The 20,379-nt window shown below is 30.1% G+C and overlaps 5 protein-coding genes and 1 long non-coding RNA gene across 13 annotated transcripts; 1 reads left to right on the top strand and 5 right to left on the bottom strand.

The window, feature by feature from the left end:
- Positions 1-6: 6 nt before the first annotated feature.
- LOC141458554 (uncharacterized) lies at positions 7-16,738 on the top strand. Of its 5 annotated transcripts, none has more exons than XR_012461048.1 (6): positions 7-158; positions 5,539-5,686; positions 7,559-7,756; positions 12,052-12,245; positions 13,322-14,868; positions 15,276-16,738. It is a non-coding gene; the product is annotated as an uncharacterized lncRNA (long non-coding RNA). The 5 variants fall into 5 exon arrangements; XR_012461047.1 differs by having other exon boundaries at positions 15,132-16,738; XR_012461051.1 differs by having other exon boundaries at positions 13,322-15,419; positions 15,511-16,738.
- On the bottom strand, positions 192-2,567 carry LOC141458546 (uncharacterized). 2 transcript variants are annotated; one of them, XM_074136677.1, is made up of 3 exons: positions 2,395-2,567; positions 774-1,058; positions 192-565 (listed from the first exon to the last, which is right to left on the bottom strand). In XM_074136677.1, the coding sequence occupies exons 1-3, from the start codon at positions 2,450-2,452 to the stop codon at positions 516-518; spliced, it is 393 nt and encodes a 130-aa protein (XP_073992778.1). In that variant the 5' UTR covers positions 2,453-2,567; the 3' UTR covers positions 192-515. The 2 variants fall into 2 exon arrangements, with proteins under 2 accessions (XP_073992778.1, XP_073992779.1); XM_074136678.1 differs by having other exon boundaries at positions 774-1,055; positions 2,395-2,559.
- On the bottom strand, positions 5,874-8,426 carry LOC141458547 (U-Kazal-Dg21.2-like). 2 transcript variants are annotated; one of them, XM_074136679.1, is made up of 3 exons: positions 8,205-8,426; positions 7,130-7,288; positions 5,874-6,007 (listed from the first exon to the last, which is right to left on the bottom strand). In XM_074136679.1, the coding sequence occupies exons 1-3, from the start codon at positions 8,293-8,295 to the stop codon at positions 5,973-5,975; spliced, it is 285 nt and encodes a 94-aa protein (XP_073992780.1). In that variant the 5' UTR covers positions 8,296-8,426; the 3' UTR covers positions 5,874-5,972. The 2 variants fall into 2 exon arrangements, with proteins under 2 accessions (XP_073992780.1, XP_073992781.1); XM_074136680.1 differs by lacking the exon at positions 8,205-8,426 and adding an exon at positions 7,612-7,751.
- On the bottom strand, positions 10,994-12,189 carry LOC141458550 (turripeptide OL11-like). The gene is made up of 3 exons (XM_074136685.1): positions 12,050-12,189; positions 11,419-11,577; positions 10,994-11,186 (listed from the first exon to the last, which is right to left on the bottom strand). The coding sequence occupies exons 1-3, from the start codon at positions 12,096-12,098 to the stop codon at positions 11,155-11,157; spliced, it is 240 nt and encodes a 79-aa protein (XP_073992786.1). The 5' UTR covers positions 12,099-12,189; the 3' UTR covers positions 10,994-11,154.
- LOC141458552 (vasotab-like) lies at positions 13,900-14,798 on the bottom strand. Its single transcript, XM_074136686.1, has 3 exons — positions 14,679-14,798; positions 14,368-14,526; positions 13,900-14,042 (listed from the first exon to the last, which is right to left on the bottom strand). Exons 1-3 carry the CDS (start codon positions 14,725-14,727, stop codon positions 14,011-14,013), a joined length of 240 nt encoding a protein of 79 aa, XP_073992787.1. The 5' UTR covers positions 14,728-14,798; the 3' UTR covers positions 13,900-14,010.
- On the bottom strand, positions 15,729-17,525 carry LOC141458549 (vasotab-like). Of its 2 annotated transcripts, none has more exons than XM_074136684.1 (3): positions 17,365-17,525; positions 16,916-17,068; positions 15,729-15,866 (listed from the first exon to the last, which is right to left on the bottom strand). In XM_074136684.1, exons 1-3 carry the CDS (start codon positions 17,411-17,413, stop codon positions 15,823-15,825), a joined length of 246 nt encoding a protein of 81 aa, XP_073992785.1. In that variant the 5' UTR covers positions 17,414-17,525; the 3' UTR covers positions 15,729-15,822. The 2 variants fall into 2 exon arrangements, with proteins under 2 accessions (XP_073992785.1, XP_073992784.1); XM_074136683.1 differs by having other exon boundaries at positions 16,916-17,071; positions 17,365-17,524.
- Positions 17,526-20,379: the final 2,854 nt, after the last annotated feature.

Genomic DNA, 20,379 nt, shown 5'->3' with positions numbered 1-20,379 from the left:
TGGGCTATTGTAGAGATTAACCATAATATTAATTTCTGAAAAAATAAACAACAAAGAGAAGTGTTCCTCTTGCAACCTCACATGTCGGTATGAACATTGTTTTGTATGAATGCATTTCTGCGGCCTAACTCTTGAGGATTTGTAAACAAAATTATTAGGTAAAAATGATTTTCTTTTCTAAAAAAACGAAATATGTAAATCTTGTTATTTATTTACAACTAAAAATTAAATTTACTAGAATTCAAATATGAAATAAAAATTTTAACAAGAAAAAAATAGTTAGATTTACAATCTTATTTCGCAAGAATCTACGAAAATTAATATCTTTTGCAACCTCTAGTCACAGCCAAGTATTAGTGTTAATTTGTTTTAATAGAGGCGCGTACTTTTCAATTATTTGCTTCACTAGAGAAGTCCATGAAACGCTCTGAAGTTATTTAGCAATGTCTTCTCTAAGAGTGTGAATTATATATTATAAATCTTAATTTATTACAATTCTGGTAATTTCACTTCACTTATGTCTGCAAGATAGGAGCACAGATTCCAAGTCTTACGAAATTCCATTCTGCAACAAAATGTAAATAAATATTATACAGGTGAAAATTCTTTCGATATATCTATACAAATATAATTTGGGTAATTTTTCATTAACTGAAATCCTTTTGAATCATTTATCTACACATGTTAACAATCAGAAAAAATTACATAAATTTACTTGATCTTCGAGAATAAAAGTAGAATTTAATGAGATCAACTTATGATTGGAGTAATACCTGGTGGGCTACCGCATTGGTTTTCTCTTCTCAGCAAGCATCTGTTGTTAAAAGATCGTGTCTCTTCATTTCGGTTTGCACAAACGGGATTGTATTCGCTTGTACAAAAAACTTGGCATTGCTGTGGTTGTGGTGGTTGCTGTTGCTGCTGTGGTTGTTGTTGCTGTGGTTGCTGCTGTTGGGGTTGTTGTTGCTGTGGTTGCTGCTGTTGGGGAAATTGCTGCGGTCCCTGGTTTTGGCTTGGGCGTTGTTGACATTCAACCAATCCAACAATGGTAAATACTGCTTAAAAAAAAAAAAATTGTTGGTAACATTCTATTGGCTATGCCAAAATGCAAAAGCTGCTTTAAATCTATATCGAATGTTTGCAACGTTAGCCATTCTCACTAAATAATTTATTGGTAAGAACAAGTATTCTTTGTCCATATCACTGATTTTTATTTGTCGCAGCACGCATGTTTTTTCTCTTTTTATAACCGGTTTTGGATTTTCAACTATGATAAAATGATTCATCAGTTTGGTGCAGAATTTTACTTCAACTATTATTAAATTAAATTTAATAATAATTTTCAGGGAAGTGATAAGCTGAGTGGTTAGCAAATACTGGATACTAACGCGGAGATCACGGGTTCGATTCCAGCTACTGGCCCTTAGGTTTTCTCTTACTAGGAGCTTCTCACAGCTCTCTGTCGACAGTGTTGACTATAACAGGAGAACACTGTCTGGAGGGCGGCAGTAGACTGGTATAAGCTCCGGGCACAAACAACCTCATATGTTGATGCTCCTTAATATACATATATGTGTGTATTTTCAAAAGTTCTTTGCCCTTGTTTAGGATGTGCTTGTCTTGTTTCTCAATTTAACTATACATCTAGTTTTTTATTTACAAGAACTTCTTCGAAAATCAAATATAAAATAATGTACTAAAAAATAGTTTTCTAGGCAATATGTATCAAAAGCCTTAAAGCTGATCTCTAAAATGTAGCGTTTATTACTTTTTTATTTATTACATTTTTACTAATGAACTTTTTCACTTTATTAATTAAACTATAAGGGGAAGCATTTATCTATTCAGCTGAATTCATCGCTATTCTGAAGACGATGGCTGTCCGAGAACAAGTTTTAATTATTAAAGATAGTAAGTGGGCTCCACATAAATTGGAAGATTGTAAGTTAACTGTCTAAGAATCTAAGATTTCAAAGCTTTGCTTGCAGAAATGGCAGACTACAATAATGGCATTTTATCACTTCCATGATGCCCGAATTATCCAAATGGCAATCACTTTTGTAACTTAAGTTTTGTATTATGTTCTATTAATTCTATTATATTTTCGGATATCTAGTGGTAAGAGATGACTCTTATCTAAACGATTTTTTTTCTCTAGTGCACTGCCGGCTTCTAGGAAGTATACTCTCGTTATAGACAACATTGTCCATCACCGGACAGTGAGCTGTAAAAAGCTCCTAGGAAGAGAAAATGGAATCCAGTTTAAGCTCCACAGCCCTTTTAAACGATATTCACTCTTTTTTTGTTGAGTTATATTTTAAATCTTGGCGACATTAATATGTGCAGATTTATTACAAACACCTAAATAATATTATATTAAACATATACGCTTACCTATTACGCTTACAAGGACTAATTCTAATCCGGTAAATGTGTGAAAATTCTGTGTCATTTTATCTTGTATTAAACGAATAATTGTTGACCACTAAAGAGCTAAACTGATGTGTGAATTTTAGTGGCTGTATTTAAGCAACGATTGAATAAGTGGGGATACGAATACTAAATGCTTGCCGTAAATCTCTGGACAGATAAGTAGTAGGGATGGACAAAAATCTTTTTTGCTTACTAAATCCTATCATAAAATGAATAATTAATTTAATTCTTTCCTCCGATTATGGCATCTGACCTTGTTAATCTTTTTTTTTTATTCTTAACTATTTGTGGAGAGGGAGAGATCAGAATACTCGTATATGCACTAGATCTTATTTCAATTTGTAATTTTATAATTTTTACTTTTCTTTTACGTCTTTCATAGCAAAAAGCTCACAATTCCGATTGAACCTTTTTGTTGTTTCTAGAGACAGCCTTTTGTTTTTATTTGGATGTATCTCATTCTGAATGTAGGCTGCAATCATTATATGAATTCCATTTGATACTAAGCTATGTTCGGAACGAATCAGCCACTAATAGCTTTTTCCCGTGAGATCAAAAAATTGTTGCGTTTCGCAGCAGTTGTATTGTGATCGGAGTGGCACTTAATCCTGTTTTTGATGCACATCAATCTACTTTGATGTCCCTTATCCTTGACGAGCAATGCACACTTATTCAAATATTTTTTCTTAAAAGTAGTGATTGATAAGATGACTCAAATCAGATAATTTAAACAGTTGCAACAAGCGTAACATTAATATTTGAATTGCTTTTGATTGTGAGGCTAAAATCCACTTTGAAATAGAAGTGACTAAGAATTATTAATAAATAGAAAAAGCTTGGAAAGAGGAATTATAGATGTAGTAAACATCTTTTATCTATTATTAATAGCCATGTATTAAAAAGAAAGTAAATAATATTTGTATTAGCATACTCTAGGGCCTAGGCCGCGGCAGTGATCAAAAGTCAAGGATTGAGGATGTACTATAATCTCTTTATGTAGTTTGTTATGCTTTTGTTTTTGCTAGAATTGTAAAAGAAAATTATTGCTTTAGCCTAAAATAAATAGAATCTACAAATTTGCTTCCTGCTTAGGTTTAAGAAACACATTTCTATCAAATTTGGTATTGCTGCTTACAAAAAGAAATAAATATTATGACTGGGTTAAATTTTTCCAAATTGAGTATATCAAATAATAATATGAATTTGTGTTCACTTTTACTGACCGTAAAAAATGGTATATATTTAAGGATTCAATCGGTCCAGAACAAAAAAAGAAATACAACTTCGTCTTTTGCCAACGTTTCGACAAATGTATTGTTTTCTTCAGGCAATAGTTTTTCTTAATATCAAATAATAATGTTTTAATTTTTCCTGGAAAAAGGCTGATTATTTAATTTAATTAATTAATATAACAATAATAAAAAGGCACCCAAAAATCAAAGTTAGTGTTCTGTGGTGATGCTTTTATTGTTGCTTTTGATTCTAGAGTGTAGTAAGGTCGAAATCCAATAATCGAAAATGCGACTGTGCCTTATGGCGATTTTGGATTGTTCGTATGCAATTTTATATATATATATATATATATATATATATATATATATATATATATATATATATATATATAGAAAGTTGTGAGAGTGTTAATAGCAACATTATTTATTTTTTAGTTTGTATATTGAGTATAACGTTTAGAAGAATTAATTAGTATTGTGAGAATGCTTTAGGTATATCGGATATGGTGAAAACAAAATTGAAAAAATTGTATACAATAGTAATAGGAGATCCGGCTTCCACAAGTGAAAGTAAAAACTAAATTTCACACTAAACAAAGTTAATCGACAGTTCAAATTTAACTGATTACGATCGCGTTGCTTGGACTCAATTTTTTAAATACTTGTGTGATGTATTCTCAAAGATGGCTCTATTTTATTTTATTTTTTTCAATTCATTGTACATAACGAAGTCATTGATGTTTACTTATTTTTATTCCACGTTAAAAACATCTATTCTCATTCACTGGCGCCCGAAATTTCTAAAAATTGTATGATTACAATGAAAATATTTATTTAAAAAAAAAAAAAAAAATCTTCAGTTTATTTTCTTTAAAAACTTCTTTTCGCATTCTAATCGTTGCAACTGACCATTTAAGGTCATTGCTACATTATCTTTAGGAATTCCCTTGTTCTAATGAGAAAAAAAATTCCCCTTAAATGGTGAATTACTGCAAACCATTGTTATTTAATATATCCTGCACTTTTCTTGCAATTTATTTTGAAATGTTTCGAGTTCTAGTTAAAAGAAATTTTCTTAGATTGGCTTATTTAATATTTATTACATTATTGAATCTTTTTGTCTTCATTTTTTCTTTGATATAAAATTAAATTACTTATACAAAAATAAAGAGAAAATGCTCCGTTAGCTGAAAAAACCATTTTTTAAACACAGCTTGTTTATCCGTAAAGAGGACGTCTACAAGCACCAAGTTAACTTCTTACGCTAGGAATAAGAAAGTGCTAAAATTATGTCAATTTTTTGGTGGGCGTTAGATATTGTTAAGCGATTATTTACTAACTTGATACTTACTTTCCAAAATATTATTTAGACTAATTCAGTCTAAGATTACATCGAGAGTACGTAGTTCCCATATTATTATTATTTTAGTGATTCGATGAATCAGGGTATATCCCATGACATTGATCACTCAGGAAAACCAGTTATGTTATATTCTATATTAGTATATTATGTTTTATTTGTCATTGATGAAAAGGGTAAAGAACTTAATTTGTCTTCAAGGACGAAACATTATTTCCGTATGTATTTCTAGGATTTTTGTTTTTATTTTTATCCTATATGAGTTCGTTTCTTCAAGGTGCAATGTGAGTATTGCATACGGCCTTAGCTAGTGCATTCTGCTAAGATTGAACATTAATAATTATATTTCTGTAAACGGAACGTTTTTGTTTAGATTTTTCAAACTTAGTATATTACTAAGTTTTACAATTCAAACAGTCAGGAAAATCGAATTTAGAAGTAGGTTTTTATTTTAAATGTGATTCATTGTTAGAATATTGCAAAAATTACTAATTTCTTATCTAATGTTCTTAGAAAAAGAAGTGGATTAGCCGCAACCTTTAAGAATATTGGCGACTCTACAGGTATTCCTGCCCAGAAATATCGAGAGTATGTCATTCACTTCATTAGCTTCAGGATAAGAAGTAGTCGTATGCCAGCATTGGTTAGCGGATACTCCCAGGTAAACTATAGCTCAAACTCAAAAAGACACGTAACTAACTCTCACATTTGTTATCCTATCATACTACGGTTTTATAAATGAGAATCGATGTGCTAACAAAACTTTGAAAATTTCTAGGTGAAAGATTTGATAAAGTAAATGATATGATACAAAGAGTGAGTTTACAGAATTAATGGGTAATAAACAATTATTTATGAATAGAAAATGGTTTATTCTTTTAATTTTAAATAATTAATATATAAAAATAGAAAAGTAACTCCTGATCTGAAAATTTCGGCATATCCGTTTAAGGGCACTGGCCAACTCTCACGAAATTCCAACCTGTAAAAAAAAACAAGAAAATTAATCGTTATTACTTGTTTAAGTGCTAAGGTAACTTGTTACAGATGCTTATAATCAAAAAATTATGGCAAATTTTTAAGTGAACTTTGGATGTAGTAAAATATGCACAAAAATAAGAATTCTTAATAATTTGAGTAAGCAACAATTTTTGTTTGTTTGTGGGTTCTTGTATAAAATAAAATAAAAATATAAAAATGAACCTTGAATGAAGACGATATTAGTCCAATTATGATGATAAAGTAATGTTAAATCTCAATTTGTATTTCAACAGTGCGTTAAACCAAGCGTTATAAAAGTAATTCATCCATTTCAAAAAATAAAAAATAAAATAATATACTCGTACATATATCCATTCTTTTCGACATCTTTCGATAATAATTTAATTTTATTTATTTATTTTAAAGTCACTTTTTAATATCAGGATTTTTTCAGTTATTTATAAACTGTCGCTAATTATAAACTGTCTTTTCTACAATTTGTCTGTGCTCTTGTTAAAATACGTATTCCATGTGATCCCACAATTCTAATTATGAATTAATTATAAATTTGTCATTATGAATTAACTACAAATGCTTCTTTTTTTAAAACAGAAATTTAATTTAACATCTGAGGTCATTGGTACCTTCATTTTTTTCAGTGTACATTGGACAGTATAACTCACTTACAGGCATTGTTTATCTCCAGAAGTGAACTGTAATAAGCTCCTAGAAGGGGAATAAAAATTCTAAGGGCTAGATATCATGTACAAAAATCTTTTAACTTCCACGAAGTTCCTGTTGTAGGATATCAATTAATTTGTAAAAAAAGGCTTTCTCTGGCAATTTTTGATCTAACATTATTCTCTGCATTTAATTAGGAACCATATAAATCAAATTTGAGAATATTGGATTAAGTAGAATGGTTGAATTTCTCAAAGTTGCCTATTTTCACGATTAATATTTCTATCAATTTGTGTTTAATTAATAAGATGTAATTAAAACTATGGTTAGGTTTTACTTAGGTTCCCAATTATTAATTGGAATCAGTCACGAAGTTACTCTAAAATTCTAGTTTCCCAGCAATATAGATCATTAGCTTACAATTCATATAGCTTATACTTACGTGGATTTGCTCCACAAAAGTTCTCTCTTTCAAGTCTACATCTGTTAGAAAAGATTCTGAAAAAATCATTTTGTTGCCCACAAACTGGATTATATTCACCAGTACAGGGAATATTGCATTGCTGTTGTCCTTCAGCTAGTTTGACTAGACATAGTGCATCTGAAAATTCAAAAATTGGTAGCATAATTTTTTTTGTTTGTTGCAATCTATGTGTGCTTGAGACCTTAGCTTATTTTTAAAAAAGATTTCTTTCTAGAAGATTTAGGGAAGATCTAGTGAATAAATGAATGGTATGCATTCCTCAAGTTTCACTTAAAAAAATATGATTTAAATGATACATAATTTAAATTCAAACAACAGCTAATAATTAAATTTATAATACAATTTTGAGTTTCAATTAATTTATAACTAATTGAATTTTTTTTTCAGTAAGAGGGAGAAGCGTACAATTCAAATCTACTATTACAAGGATTTTAACTTACTTGCGCGGCCTTGCGTGTTGGTGCAAAGCGATATTTTACTACTAAAACAGACTGTGCGCATTTTAGCTAAGTACAATAAAGTCAGACGTGATCGTTTGATCACAACCAGCTAAAAAAGCCACCTTATGGTTCCATCTAAATAGAGGTTGGTAAGTTCTAAAACACTGTTTACCTAATTTTTTGTTCGGATAGTCGAAATAAATTCAATTTTCTTTGCAATTAATAATTCTTTCAAAAATCGTTTCTCTAGAAACGAAAGATTTTGTCTGGAAAATATCTTTCACTTGAAAATGTTCCTTGAATTGGTCATACGCCTAGGGGTCATTTCATCAAAAATCTGGAACCATGCTTGTAATAAAGTGTACTTATAATTGGTAGATTTAAACCAGAACCTTAAATAAAACTGCTGTTTTGGGGGGAATCGACTGCCGAGGTCATTAGCGCCGAAAACTACTGTGTTATTGTTGTTTAATATGATTTGTAAGTTTTACAATATGCACTTTTATACATATGTAGAGTTTTTAGAATGCAATGAAATTCTTAGATAACAATAAATTAGTTAATTTTTAAAAGACAAAACAATGAATACTTACAAAACATAGTAATAATACACAATGTAAATACTGGACTGTTAAATTTCATTTTAGTCAATCTCTTTAGATGAAATAAAATATGAAACTGCATCTAAAAACTAATGTTTCCCAGCAATATATACAAAAAAAAACTGTGTTCAACTCAAGTGGGGAGTAATTCATGGTAAATGTTTTAAAAGTCAACTGTGTTTCCCTCCAAAGTGTCTGAGAATTGATAGCGACCTCAATTCTTAATTTGAACTGACTCAGAAATATGTATATTTATTTATAAATACTGGAACTTTCTATGATTTGGTCTTTCCAGACATTTGACCTCGAAATTTGTTGCTTTAAAATACTCTGAAATCGTCTGACACTAAATAAAACAAATTTAGATAGGTTGTATCTATATTGCATTTAGAAGATATTATTTGAATCGTCTAGTCGGATTCCATTCTGGTTTGGCCTTGATTTTTAATGTTTGCATTAAATTGTCTTAAATATTAAAGTCTGCCTCAACTCATTTTAACAGTTCGATCATTATAAAACTCTTTTAAAAACATAAGCTCCAGTTGGCTATATTCAATTTATGTTATATTTATTGAAGTACTTGACATTATTGTTATTATTATTATTTTCTCTTTAGAGTTTAAAAATAAAATTAAAATATTATAGAAAGAAAGTATTACGATCATCCTAAAATTGTTTCAAAATCGAGTCTTCCTCGGAAATATCCATTTTGAAAACCCAAAAAGTGATTTTTAGGACATGGTCTAAGCACGAAAAAATAAAAGAAAACGCTGTGCCTATTATTTCGATCATAAGATTTTCTTTTAACTTTTAGCAATAATTTAAGCAAATCATTTTATGACTGTGATTATCACTGGCAAAAACTTTGTTTATTTGTCATTCGATTAGGAACAATGTCGGACTTAACCATATCTTTTTCGGCCTATAAAAACGCGACGATTATTACTACATTTAGTGTTGGTAGCTTTTTAGTACTCGGGTCTCACCTTCTTTAATGTGTACTCGTATTATGCTTATATAAATAGTATGAAGTATTAAACCTTAATTTCATTGAAAAAGGTTTTCCAGCTATCTCTACGGTATTTTGCTTCCGAATATCGTATGTAACGCTTTTTCGCAATTTGTAAATATTGTTAGAGTTAGAGGACCTCCTGATCGGTATCCAGCTTATCTAGGTTGTTATAACCGGTAAGAGTAGGTAGAATGTCATTTTCCAAATCTCCCAGCAAACTAATTTTTATCTTCTACTAACAATCTTCTCTTTGCTTTTGAGATTCAGCTGACCAATCGTGCTATCATCGATTTCCTCCTAGTTCCTACATGAGAGGTTTCAAACAATAAACATGCGTGCTACGACCAGAGAACATCCAATAATTAGATCTGTAAGTAAAATTCCTAAATTTGCAGTAAATAGGTTGACGAAAGTGAAATTTTATTGAATAGAATAGTAGTTTTTGCTACTTTTTTAGAAAATGGTTTGCGGTGAGTGACATTTGTTTTTAAATTCTGCATGCAGAATCTCAAACCGGTAATTCTCTGGGCGACTCAAAATGGACGTTGTGCCCTCTTGAAAGTAATAGGCGATTAATTACCATTACTATTATTATTATTAATTATTACTATCTCATTACAATATCGAGCGGTCAGACCTTGGATAAATTAAACTTGGTACTGTCGTGATTGATTGCGAAAATTCTGAAAAATTTTTCACTGATATTTGTGGCCTTCAGTTGACAGTGAGATTTACCTTGAGCTGATTCAGAGAATTGTTGATCAACAAGATGAAGCACAGTAATAGATCAACACAGGTAATAAGAGAATTATGGGTATAAAATTACAACTATTATAAATAGGATACAATCTACACCATCTTAATGTCACTTTTATTTAAAACAATGGTTACATCTATGTTTATTAATTGGTACCAGTACAATTTCACTTTTATTCATAAATTTAGAAACAGTGTTATTATTATGATATGCTTGGGCGTACATTTGCTTCTACTATAATTTGTTTAAATTATTGTATGTTTCCGATTTTTTTTTAAATCGATAACACTCCAAACAATTATTTTTGGGGGGGTTCTCGAGAGTACTATGACAGACAAACCTCTAAAGTGCTGATTCAGTTTAATTTACTAACTCAGTAACTAAATAATTTTAAAGCATTGCAAAAATTTCAAAATTGAATATAATTTTAGAGAGTTGAGATTTTTACAGAACCTGCTATTTTGTTTGTATTCTTTTTTATAAAAAGGATCCAGCTGTGTTCACTGAACCAAGCGATCCACATTTTTTCTTGAATACTTTTCTCGGAAAGATTATTTAAGGGGATTTCTGGGAGTCCCAGGTCTAACGAAAAATTTAAATTATACTTTCCTGGTTTGAAAGCGGACGCTATATGTGATATGGCCTGCAGTCATGGCTCCAGGTCCTTTTACTGCTTAGCATTTTCAGCAAAACTCAGTTGTAGAAGAAAATCTGTTATTTTTGTTTATATACATACATAATTTATAAAGATGCACCATAATCTGAGGGTGGTTGAAGCATTTTTCAGTGCACTGCTAGCTTCCCATCTGTCTATCGTTACACGCGAACTTACCTCTGTGTGAACTGTAAAAATTTCCTACAAAACAAAATATGAACTTCGAGGTCTCCGCATGAGTAAGCAATTAGTAGTAAACAACTCAACTGAACAGATCAGCAGATTAAAAATAGACTAGAAATATACGTATGTTCAAGTGGTACACTTAAAAATTGGAACGTAAATAAGTAGACAGATTAATTAATTGCTTTTAATTGAAAAAAGAGCTTGTCTTAGGTAAATTATAAAGTTTTATCCATACTTATTCGAATACATGGATTTAATTACTTGGAATAAAAATTTTTTTCATGTTCATATTATGTTTTTTTCATTGTCAGTGATTATTGAAGTTAATTATTTAACATTTGCCTTGACGTAACAGAACCCACTCTGCAAAAAAAAAAGGTTGTAAAATTTAGAAAAACATCAACTACAATCAATCTTATAGATTACAATTGTGTATAGAAAAAAGAAACTTTAGGCAAAAATACACATTTAAGTGTGATTGTAATATGTATTTATTAGTAAAGAAAAAGATGAAACATTTATCAACAATTATTTTCACGGTAACATTTGACATGTTTTAGTCGAAATAGGTACATACATAAACTTAACTACTTACTTTCCCCTGAACTGCATTGATTCTCTCTGGTCAGTGCACAACTATTACCAAAAGTTCTTAACTCTCCTGAACTTCGTCTTTTTCCACACACAGGAGTGTAATCAGCTGTGCACACACCATCGCATTGTGCGTTTCCAAAATCAAACATGTAAACAGTCACTGAAAAGTAGATTTAAGTAATTCTTTAATTATTATTATCATCTATTTATTTATTTTTTGTTAAAGCGCGTCAGCTTCAGAGTAAGTTAAATTTATGTAAATTCCTCTATTAAGAAATAATGATTTTTTTTATTTATTTTCTTATTTATAGTAAAGTAATGCGTATTTTATCAGGCTGGCTTTACGTCAAATTCAAGTTAGGTGTCGTGGACGGAGGCGTTCTAGCAAACACTTTACTCTTTATATTAATCATTAATTAAAATCCGGGAATTGAACCACAATACATCTTAGCTTAATGGCCCTCGCCTTTTAACACTCAGCTGTCTTGGCGCCCATACGTATGTTGATATTTAATAATTTACATTTTGTGTTTCAAACAAAATGTGACAATCTATATACTTAAAAAAATCCTCTATAGACTTTTCTGTTTGTTTAATTATTAACTGTGTTGAAATAATTTGTTTTTACTTACAGAATGCTGCAACGAGAGTGATGCTGAAGAGCGAAGTACTAAGTTTCATTGTCACTGTTATTTGGTCTCAGACAAAATGATGCAGTATCAAACGTTACGAAGGTCATTTATACGTTTATGTTCACTGTACGTCAAAGTAGGGATAATTTAGTCTGAGGAGAAATGAAGTTCCAAGAAAATGAGGAAAATGTGTCAGGTACAGGATTTTATCATTGCCAGGTAGCATTTTATTTAATTTATACCATTTTAATTGGACAAATCGCGTGAAAAACTGTCAGTACTTTCTCAGAGAATAGTAAATAAAATTTGCTGTTTGCGTACAAGGAAGAGCTCTTGAAGAGCAGGACAATGCTCCAGTCATTAAAACAGCAATCATATAGGCGAAAGCGCATTAGTTGGGAACGTAAAGCATAATTAGCCACTTTATTCGCCTTAGTTAACACTAAGTGATTCCTTCCTGTTACCAAAATGGGAAATTTGGGTCGCGCAAAAAGAAATTTACATCAAACGAGCAAGTGATCGATTCCATATGAAGTATTTTTCATACTTTGTTAATATATAATCTAGTAATGCCTTTTTTACTGCCAGGCTTTACTTTCGACTATCGATTGCGTACGTGCGAAGGAGGAGCTAATTTACTTCACAAAAATTTCTCATATTTAGACCTTAAATAAAATCCAGGTCAAAACTTGGATCGACTCAAACAATACTCTGTGTGGCGCCTCTATTCGTTCGTCTAATTAGATCTAAAACAGGTTTCTAAAACATACTCGACCGCCTATTTGCTTAGCGGCGGCAGATCGTCTAAAAAATAATAATTAACATTTTCTAAAAAAAAAAAAGTAGTTTTATTTATTTATTTCTTGCTTATAAATATAATTTGTAGCAAGGAGTTTGACCGATACATATATTTATAGTATCACTTAGAATTATCTTTTCTGTTCATTTTAAAATAAAGTTGCTATTCTATAATAGTGAACCCAAAATGAAAACAGTAGAAACAAGTTAATGAAACACACAAAAAGATTTTTTCTTGCCTAGTTTCTTTTTAATAGAAAACAGAATTGCATAAAAGGGATAAGTATAAGCAAGCATGATTTAATAATACTGAAATTAAATAAAATAGAAAAGTTACAAAAATACAATATTCTTAATTACTTAAAAGAAAACTTCTTATTTTTAACGCAATAATAGCATAAAAGTAAAACTACTTCGACTGTTGCTGGCTTTTGATTCCTGATAGATTTTTTTTTTTCTTTATGACTGTTTAAGATAGGGGAACGTTAATTTATTCTACTAGGAACTTGTACCTTAAAACAAGAAACGGCATTGAATTAAGAAGTGCATAATATCGTCTTTGACCTACTGGCATAAGAGGCAGGGCGCTACTGAGTTAAACTTAAATAATAATTAAAAGTGGTGTTACACTCGCAACTCGTACTGGGATCACCCACTAGCTAGCGTTACACACTCATGACCACTATACAATACATTTTATTCGGATGGGATGAAAACATTGGAAATCTACTTAGCCAATCTACTGAGTCGTCGAAGGAGATACGTTGAAAAGTATATTAAGATTTCTTGGGAAAAACGAATGATACACTTGCATCGGGCTCAAAAGGATTCAAAACAGATCTTTCCGTTGAAAGCTTACTATAGTGTGTAAGAAGGAATGGAGGTCGAGTACCGTACAAGAAAGTAAAAGGAATCATGTTAAATGACAACTAAAAATATATTGTTGGAAAAAGGCTTACAAAATAAAAAGATTTAGTCGAGTTATAGATTATATTTTGTAATTAAGTTAGCGTAATTGTTACAAAAGTAGTTGCTAAGAGTTGAAATTATATAAAAATTTTCTACATATCTCCTTAAAAAATTTAATTAGCTAGATTGTTAGATTTATGCTATATTATCATACATAGATATCATATTGCAGTATTAAATCAGCTGACAATCATCTAACAGGTACCATTGCCTATATATATCCACCCTGCAATTAGCAAACAAAAATCGGATTACAAAACGTAAACAACTTCTAATAGATCGAAGAGAATAAATAATTATTAAAAAAGGTATCTAATCAACATTTCTTGTTTTGCGTGGTAATTAATTATCTTTGGAAAACTGTTATATTATGAATTTATTTTATTTTATCAATATTTACATAACTTCTTACCAAAAATTCATCTTGTTTGGAACTCTGATTCAAAATCTGCCAGTATCTTATCATTACCTGATACTTCATGGAGATACCTTACGCTTTATTGTAATAAATGGTTGTATCGTTTAAAAGTGTTCAAAAAAGGACAACTTACTTTCCCAAGTGCCGCATTTATTCTCTCTATTCAGTTCACAAATATTCCCAAAAGTTCTTAACACGCCTGAAAATTGCCCCCAACCACACACAGGCTTGTAAATAGCTGTGCATACAATATTGCATTGCGCTTCACCAAAATCAAACATGTAAACTGTCACTGAAAAGTAGATAAAATTATTCTTTTAATATTATTATTGATCTATTTATTTATTTTGTTAAGGTGCATCAAAATCTGAGGCCATTGGCACTAGAAGCTTTTTTCAGTGCTTCGTGCTTCAGTGTTCAGTTTAATAGAATAATTGTACTTACTGATTAAAGCGACGATAGTAACGCTCAAGGCAGAAAAACGGAGTTTCATCTTGCCAGTTACTTGATCGCAGATAATAGTAGTAGTATGACAAAGATCGAACTATGGAAAGGACATTTATATATATGTTCAAGTATGCTGTTAATCGAGGTGGGGATAACTTAAATGAACTGAAATTCCATGGATAAGAAGGTATTTAAAGATCAAGATTTTTTTCATTTCCCGATAGAATTTAAATTTTTACCTTTTGTTCTACTTATTTGGTTTAGTTTGGGTAATCTTGAATATATTTAATCTTCTCAGTTTATCTCAAAAGATTAACTTCCCTTGAGTGAACTGTGAGGGCAAAAAACAATAACAAATGCCGCCGTTAGCTTTAGCAAGCCCCGTAGCGTTTCTTATAATGAAATCTAATAATAATTTGTACTTTCTTTATTCTTACTTTTACTTATTAGGTAAGAAAAAAGTGCGATGGAGAAAACATTGCAAAGTGTTTGTTTTTTTTCAAGTCATTTAACTATATACTTGAAACATATCGAATTGGTCATAGCTACAACTAATATGTGAGAAAGCTTTTTACAGAGATGTATTTGTTACAGTATAAAAAAAGACAATAAAAGATTAATAAAAATTGTGAATATATTTTAATTAAAATAGGAGTGTTTATATCACGGTTTACATCTTGCACTTTATGTCTATAAGGAATGGTTGCCAATAAAATTTCAATGAAGCCACAACATTAAGTAGGTATTTATGAAAAGTTCAATAATTAAATTGTCAAAGAAAAAATACATATGAGCTTTAAGCATTAACGGTGAATTATTTTTATTTAAGGCTCGTCAACATCTGAAGTTTTGGGGTCAGAGCTTTTTTCAGTGCACTGCTATTCCCCAGACAGTATAATCCCGTTACAGGAACCACTATTTGTATAATTATTATTATAGGATATTACATACATTGTTATATTATTATATAATGTATTATATGTAAAATACATTAATATTACAAATAAAATTTTTATTTATTGAAAGGTACTACAATAAATTGCTAATACAAAAATGGGGTGACAAGAAATAATACACATATACTTTTGCTAATTTACTTATATATTAGTGTAATCAGTTCTGTGAAACTGCCCAGAAAACTTTATAATTTCTTCGTACACAGACCTCTGGAAGCTATCTCATACACTACAACAAAAATAAATAGTTATTCACCTAATAACTATTAGGTTATTAGAAAATTAATTTTTTTTTTATTAAATTCAAGTAAGCTGTATACGAGAAAATATTAAATAGTCAGAATGGCATAAAATAAAAACAATAAAGTTTCAGATTTACTAATAGAGCCCAGCTCTACTGCTTTTGAGCGGCAGATGTATTTTACCCGCTAAAAAGTATAGAAAAATACTGGCGTTGTAACAGAATAACACAATCTGGATCCAATAGAAGACTAAGTTAATTTCTTAAGCGGTTAAAATAGTATTAATTACGAATTTTGGGAAGTATGTGTTCGTTTCAGTGTAACATGCTAATAAATAAATCATTTAAAACTACCGAAGTAAGTTTTAGTCATTTATTAAATATTGTAATATTACGATTAAAATAAATGATTATGCATTATTACTAGTAAAAAAAAATATGTGTGAATACAACGATTAAAACACGTAAAAGTCAAGAAATGATGTAACTGGTAAAAATACCCTGCTAAAAAGAGTGGTTTTATAAGAGAAGGACATAATCGTAAGTATTTATGAAATGTTAAGTACTGGCTGATTTGTGTATCTTTTTAATCAACCCTTACACCTAACTTTTTAATCTGTAAGTTTTTGTTAAGGAGGTTTAAGAAAAGAAATTTGTGTACGAAATTTATACATTAAATTAATAGTTTTTACAGTTTCTTGTGCGTAATTGAATTAATCAAACATTTAGGTAAACGTTTGCAACTACTATCTGGTGCTAACAATTTATCAAATTTTGATGTTTTAATTTTGATTTATGTATTTATAAGAGTGTGTATCCTTTTTGTAGATATAATATAAAATATTACATTTCTTTGATTATATTTGTTTATCGGATTTTAACTGTTGGTTACGTATCACTGTTTTTATTTTAAATGACTAAAAAAATTTGACTGAAAAGTTTTTAATTTTCATGACTGCAGTAATAATTAGTGAATGCACTTTCTTTTTTCAAGTAATATATTCTATATTTAACATTTACTTCAACTTCACACTTACCTGGTTTTTTTGATTCACAATTGGCTCTATCAAATTCACACTCATTTCCAAATGGTCTGTTTTTTTTACTGACGATGTCTCTGGCACAAACAGGGTCGTAGTCTAACACAGAGCAAATGTGAATTGGGCATTTCCCTGCGCCACCCACTCGTGCTGCTAAGAAAGAATTATATTTTCATTTTATTTTTATCAAACTATCGTATTTTCGTAAAAATAACTTCTTTTTTTTCGTTTCAAACTAAACATGTACCAGTCTCTTCTTTGGCGTATTTAAACTATGTAAGGATACCAATCTGGATTGGATAATCCGGAATCACTACGTGGGAATACATTGCACTAACCAGTGAGAGAATAAGTTCTTATGATACGCGGACAATCGCAATTCGCCGTAAGTTAGAGATAGTAAAAATAAAAACTATTATTTCTAAATAAAATATAATTATACAAACCCAAAAATGTTGTTAGAAGAAATGCTAATATCAATAAAAATTGCTTCATTTTCACGCAAACAGAACTAGAACCCTGGGAGATTTATTCTCTGGACTCAGTAACCCTTCAAATTCATGGAATAAGGTATATAAGTAACGTAAGGCTTCATGGGTAATTAAATTATCTGTTGAACTAATTTCTCCTCTTTTTTATGGCTCTCATAAAATATTATTGGCACTTCAAAAAAGTAATAACTCAATATTATTCTCAATTAAATGATTTGATCAATTTCTTGTGAATGTCTGCTGTCTGCTGAGAAGCAAATGATTTGCTGTGGTGAAGTTGATTCTATTAATATGTGAAAAATTTTCTTCAATCTGATATTTATAAAATTTAGTGTGAACTTAATGCTCACAAAAGAATCTAAGACGTCATATGGCTTAGCCATCAGTTAACTGAAGTTTGCCTAAAGACAAATACATTTAACTATCTATTTAATGGGTCAAAAAGGGGAGGGTCCGATCTTCCATAAAATGTTGGTCCGTGAGTTTCGGTAAAATATTAAGTCTTTAAAATAAATATTATGCTGTATGTAAAAGAAAAAAATATATAAATACAGACACTAAGTCTGTACAGGCTAGTATAAATAATTACATCTTTAAACACAGAAATAACACAATTCTGTACTTTCAGACAAGTATACGATTTAGAATGATTTATTTGGGATCGGTGAAAATAATGCTGATATTCAGCTGCAGTGTGCATCATCACAATTGGTTTTTTGTTTTTATATTTACTGTGCAGATTTTTCCCTCTAAATTTTCTTTTGTTATTTGTTGTAGAAGATAATAAATTTCCATGATAAGCTGAGTATTTTAGGGTTTTTCGAGATACAATCTTTATATCTTAAAATTTTAAATTTCAAATTTTAAAATGTTACAATTTTTACTTTATCTATAACTAGTTCTGAATTTACTTTTTCCCTCTACTGAAACTCTTTCAGAAATAGGCTTTTTAGTGATAAAGTGAGAAATGTCCACGATTTATCTAGTACTGTAGATCTAAGGTTATTAGTGCGAATATTTCTTTTATCTGGAAATACACTTCTATTTCTGTATCCGACTTGTAGAATTGTTTGTATCACAACTAACTTTGATGAATTTACACTCCTTTTAAAACTACATCAAACAGTATTCGTACATTTTTTTTGTTTTGGCATACAGCAGAATTTGCCGCTGCTTTCAAAATAGAAAAAATATTTTTATTTAAAAGAATTTCCATGCAGTTTGTTTACCTGGAATTTAAGTTGCCGTTTTCCTTATGTTGCTTCATCATTGACCATAGATAGGAAACTGGTTTAATTGATAATGGATAAGGAAATATCGCAAGGCATACTATCAATAAAAATAGGGGGGAAAAAAGCGGATGTTATGTCAATGTCAAATAACTACATATTTATCTTGAACACTTCTATTGCTTAAGCTGCACATGTTACTCTCTGTTTCAGTTCTATCAGAATTGTCCTGATAAAGCCTATTGATTTCTCTTATTCGGAAGGGAGCTCTAAATCATAGTAGTGGGTATTCCTCCAGGAAAGAGAGGGATTTCCTAAATTAATAAATGCTTTTATTTTCCTTGTTGAAACGAGGTTACCTCTGAAAAGAATGTAGTGCTATTGTCAAATATTTGAAAATAAAATATATTCATTTCAAGTATTGGATAAATTAGATATGCTTAACATTAAATCCTGTATAATCAAGTAAGACAATCTTCCTTTTATTAAACAAAACACATCTTTAAACAGAACAAGTACTAAGTAAACTTAACTGCCGAATAAAGAGTGGAGGAAAAACATTCATCGATATAAGAAACTAATTGGGTTGTTACAACTATTTATAGTTATTTATTTATTTATTTTTTGACTCACCTAAACATAACAGAAGCTATCAACAAGAAAGCTGGACACACAAAAGTTGCAAATAAGTAAATGAATGCACCATTATTACAATGCTTATAATAATAGGTCATGTTAAATCTAATTTACCTATTGCTAGCTCTACAACAAATTTGATCAATCCAGTTATTTATAATCGATGGTTTCGTGGATGAAAGAAAAATTCGAGAGATACAAATAGGGTCCTGCAAAAGCAGTGGTTATAGTGTGGCAATGTTTGTAAGCATCCCTTAGGCCAAAAAAATCAATTCGGCTTCAAGTGAGTTGCAAGATCTATTATTCTCTATCTTAGTTCAAAAAATGTAATTTCAGCTGAATTTTTATAAACCTATGTAAAAATGATATGTTTTAATGGGGTAAAAAGTTATGAAAAATCTGACTTTACATCGTTTTTTAAGTATCCCCATCGAATATTGGTGAGAAAGTGAAGATAATAATTACTCTTAGTGCTTCATCCTTGTAGAAGCATGTTGGTTCATGTGGATTCTCAATAAAACAATAAACATTTAGCCAATGTCGGCTTGTGTAAATCACTTCGTAATTATCGTAAGTGCATACCCTAAAATAAATTGTAGGTAAATTCAATTTCGTCGGTCCAGATCACATTCTTCCAGTCTTTCTAGACTGGATCTTCTGACAACTAAACATCCATCATTGCAAACTATTCAAGATGACATTCATGACCTTGTATACGTGAACAAGGGCGCAATCCTTGGACTTCATGAGCGTTCATATAAGGTAGTACGTTTTATGTCTTCAAGATACTCCGGTCAGTACTTTTAGAAACTCGATTGATACCAAAGAATAGATGAAGCAGATTTTTCACGTTTCCAGCTACATAAGAATATCTAGTTCATCATTAAATGAACGGATGTGTTTGAAAGATTTCATTGTCTGTAATTTAGTACACTAGATCCAGATTCTCGAAATGCACTTAACACTACTGTCATTATCCCTTCCACATTGTACATTAACAATTAAACATTAATTAAACAATTAAACAGTAAAACCATTAAAAAGATGAAAACACTATTCTTGCCAGTTTATGAATAATTATTTACCACAATATACATTAAGTAAT

This window comes from Rhodnius prolixus, unplaced genomic scaffold (assembly GCF_049639745.1).
Source record: "Rhodnius prolixus isolate KJV_2025 unplaced genomic scaffold, Rpr scaffold_5, whole genome shotgun sequence".
Lineage (NCBI taxonomy): Eukaryota > Metazoa > Arthropoda > Insecta > Hemiptera > Reduviidae > Rhodnius > Rhodnius prolixus.
This window is presented reverse-complemented; position numbering and strand designations above follow the sequence as displayed.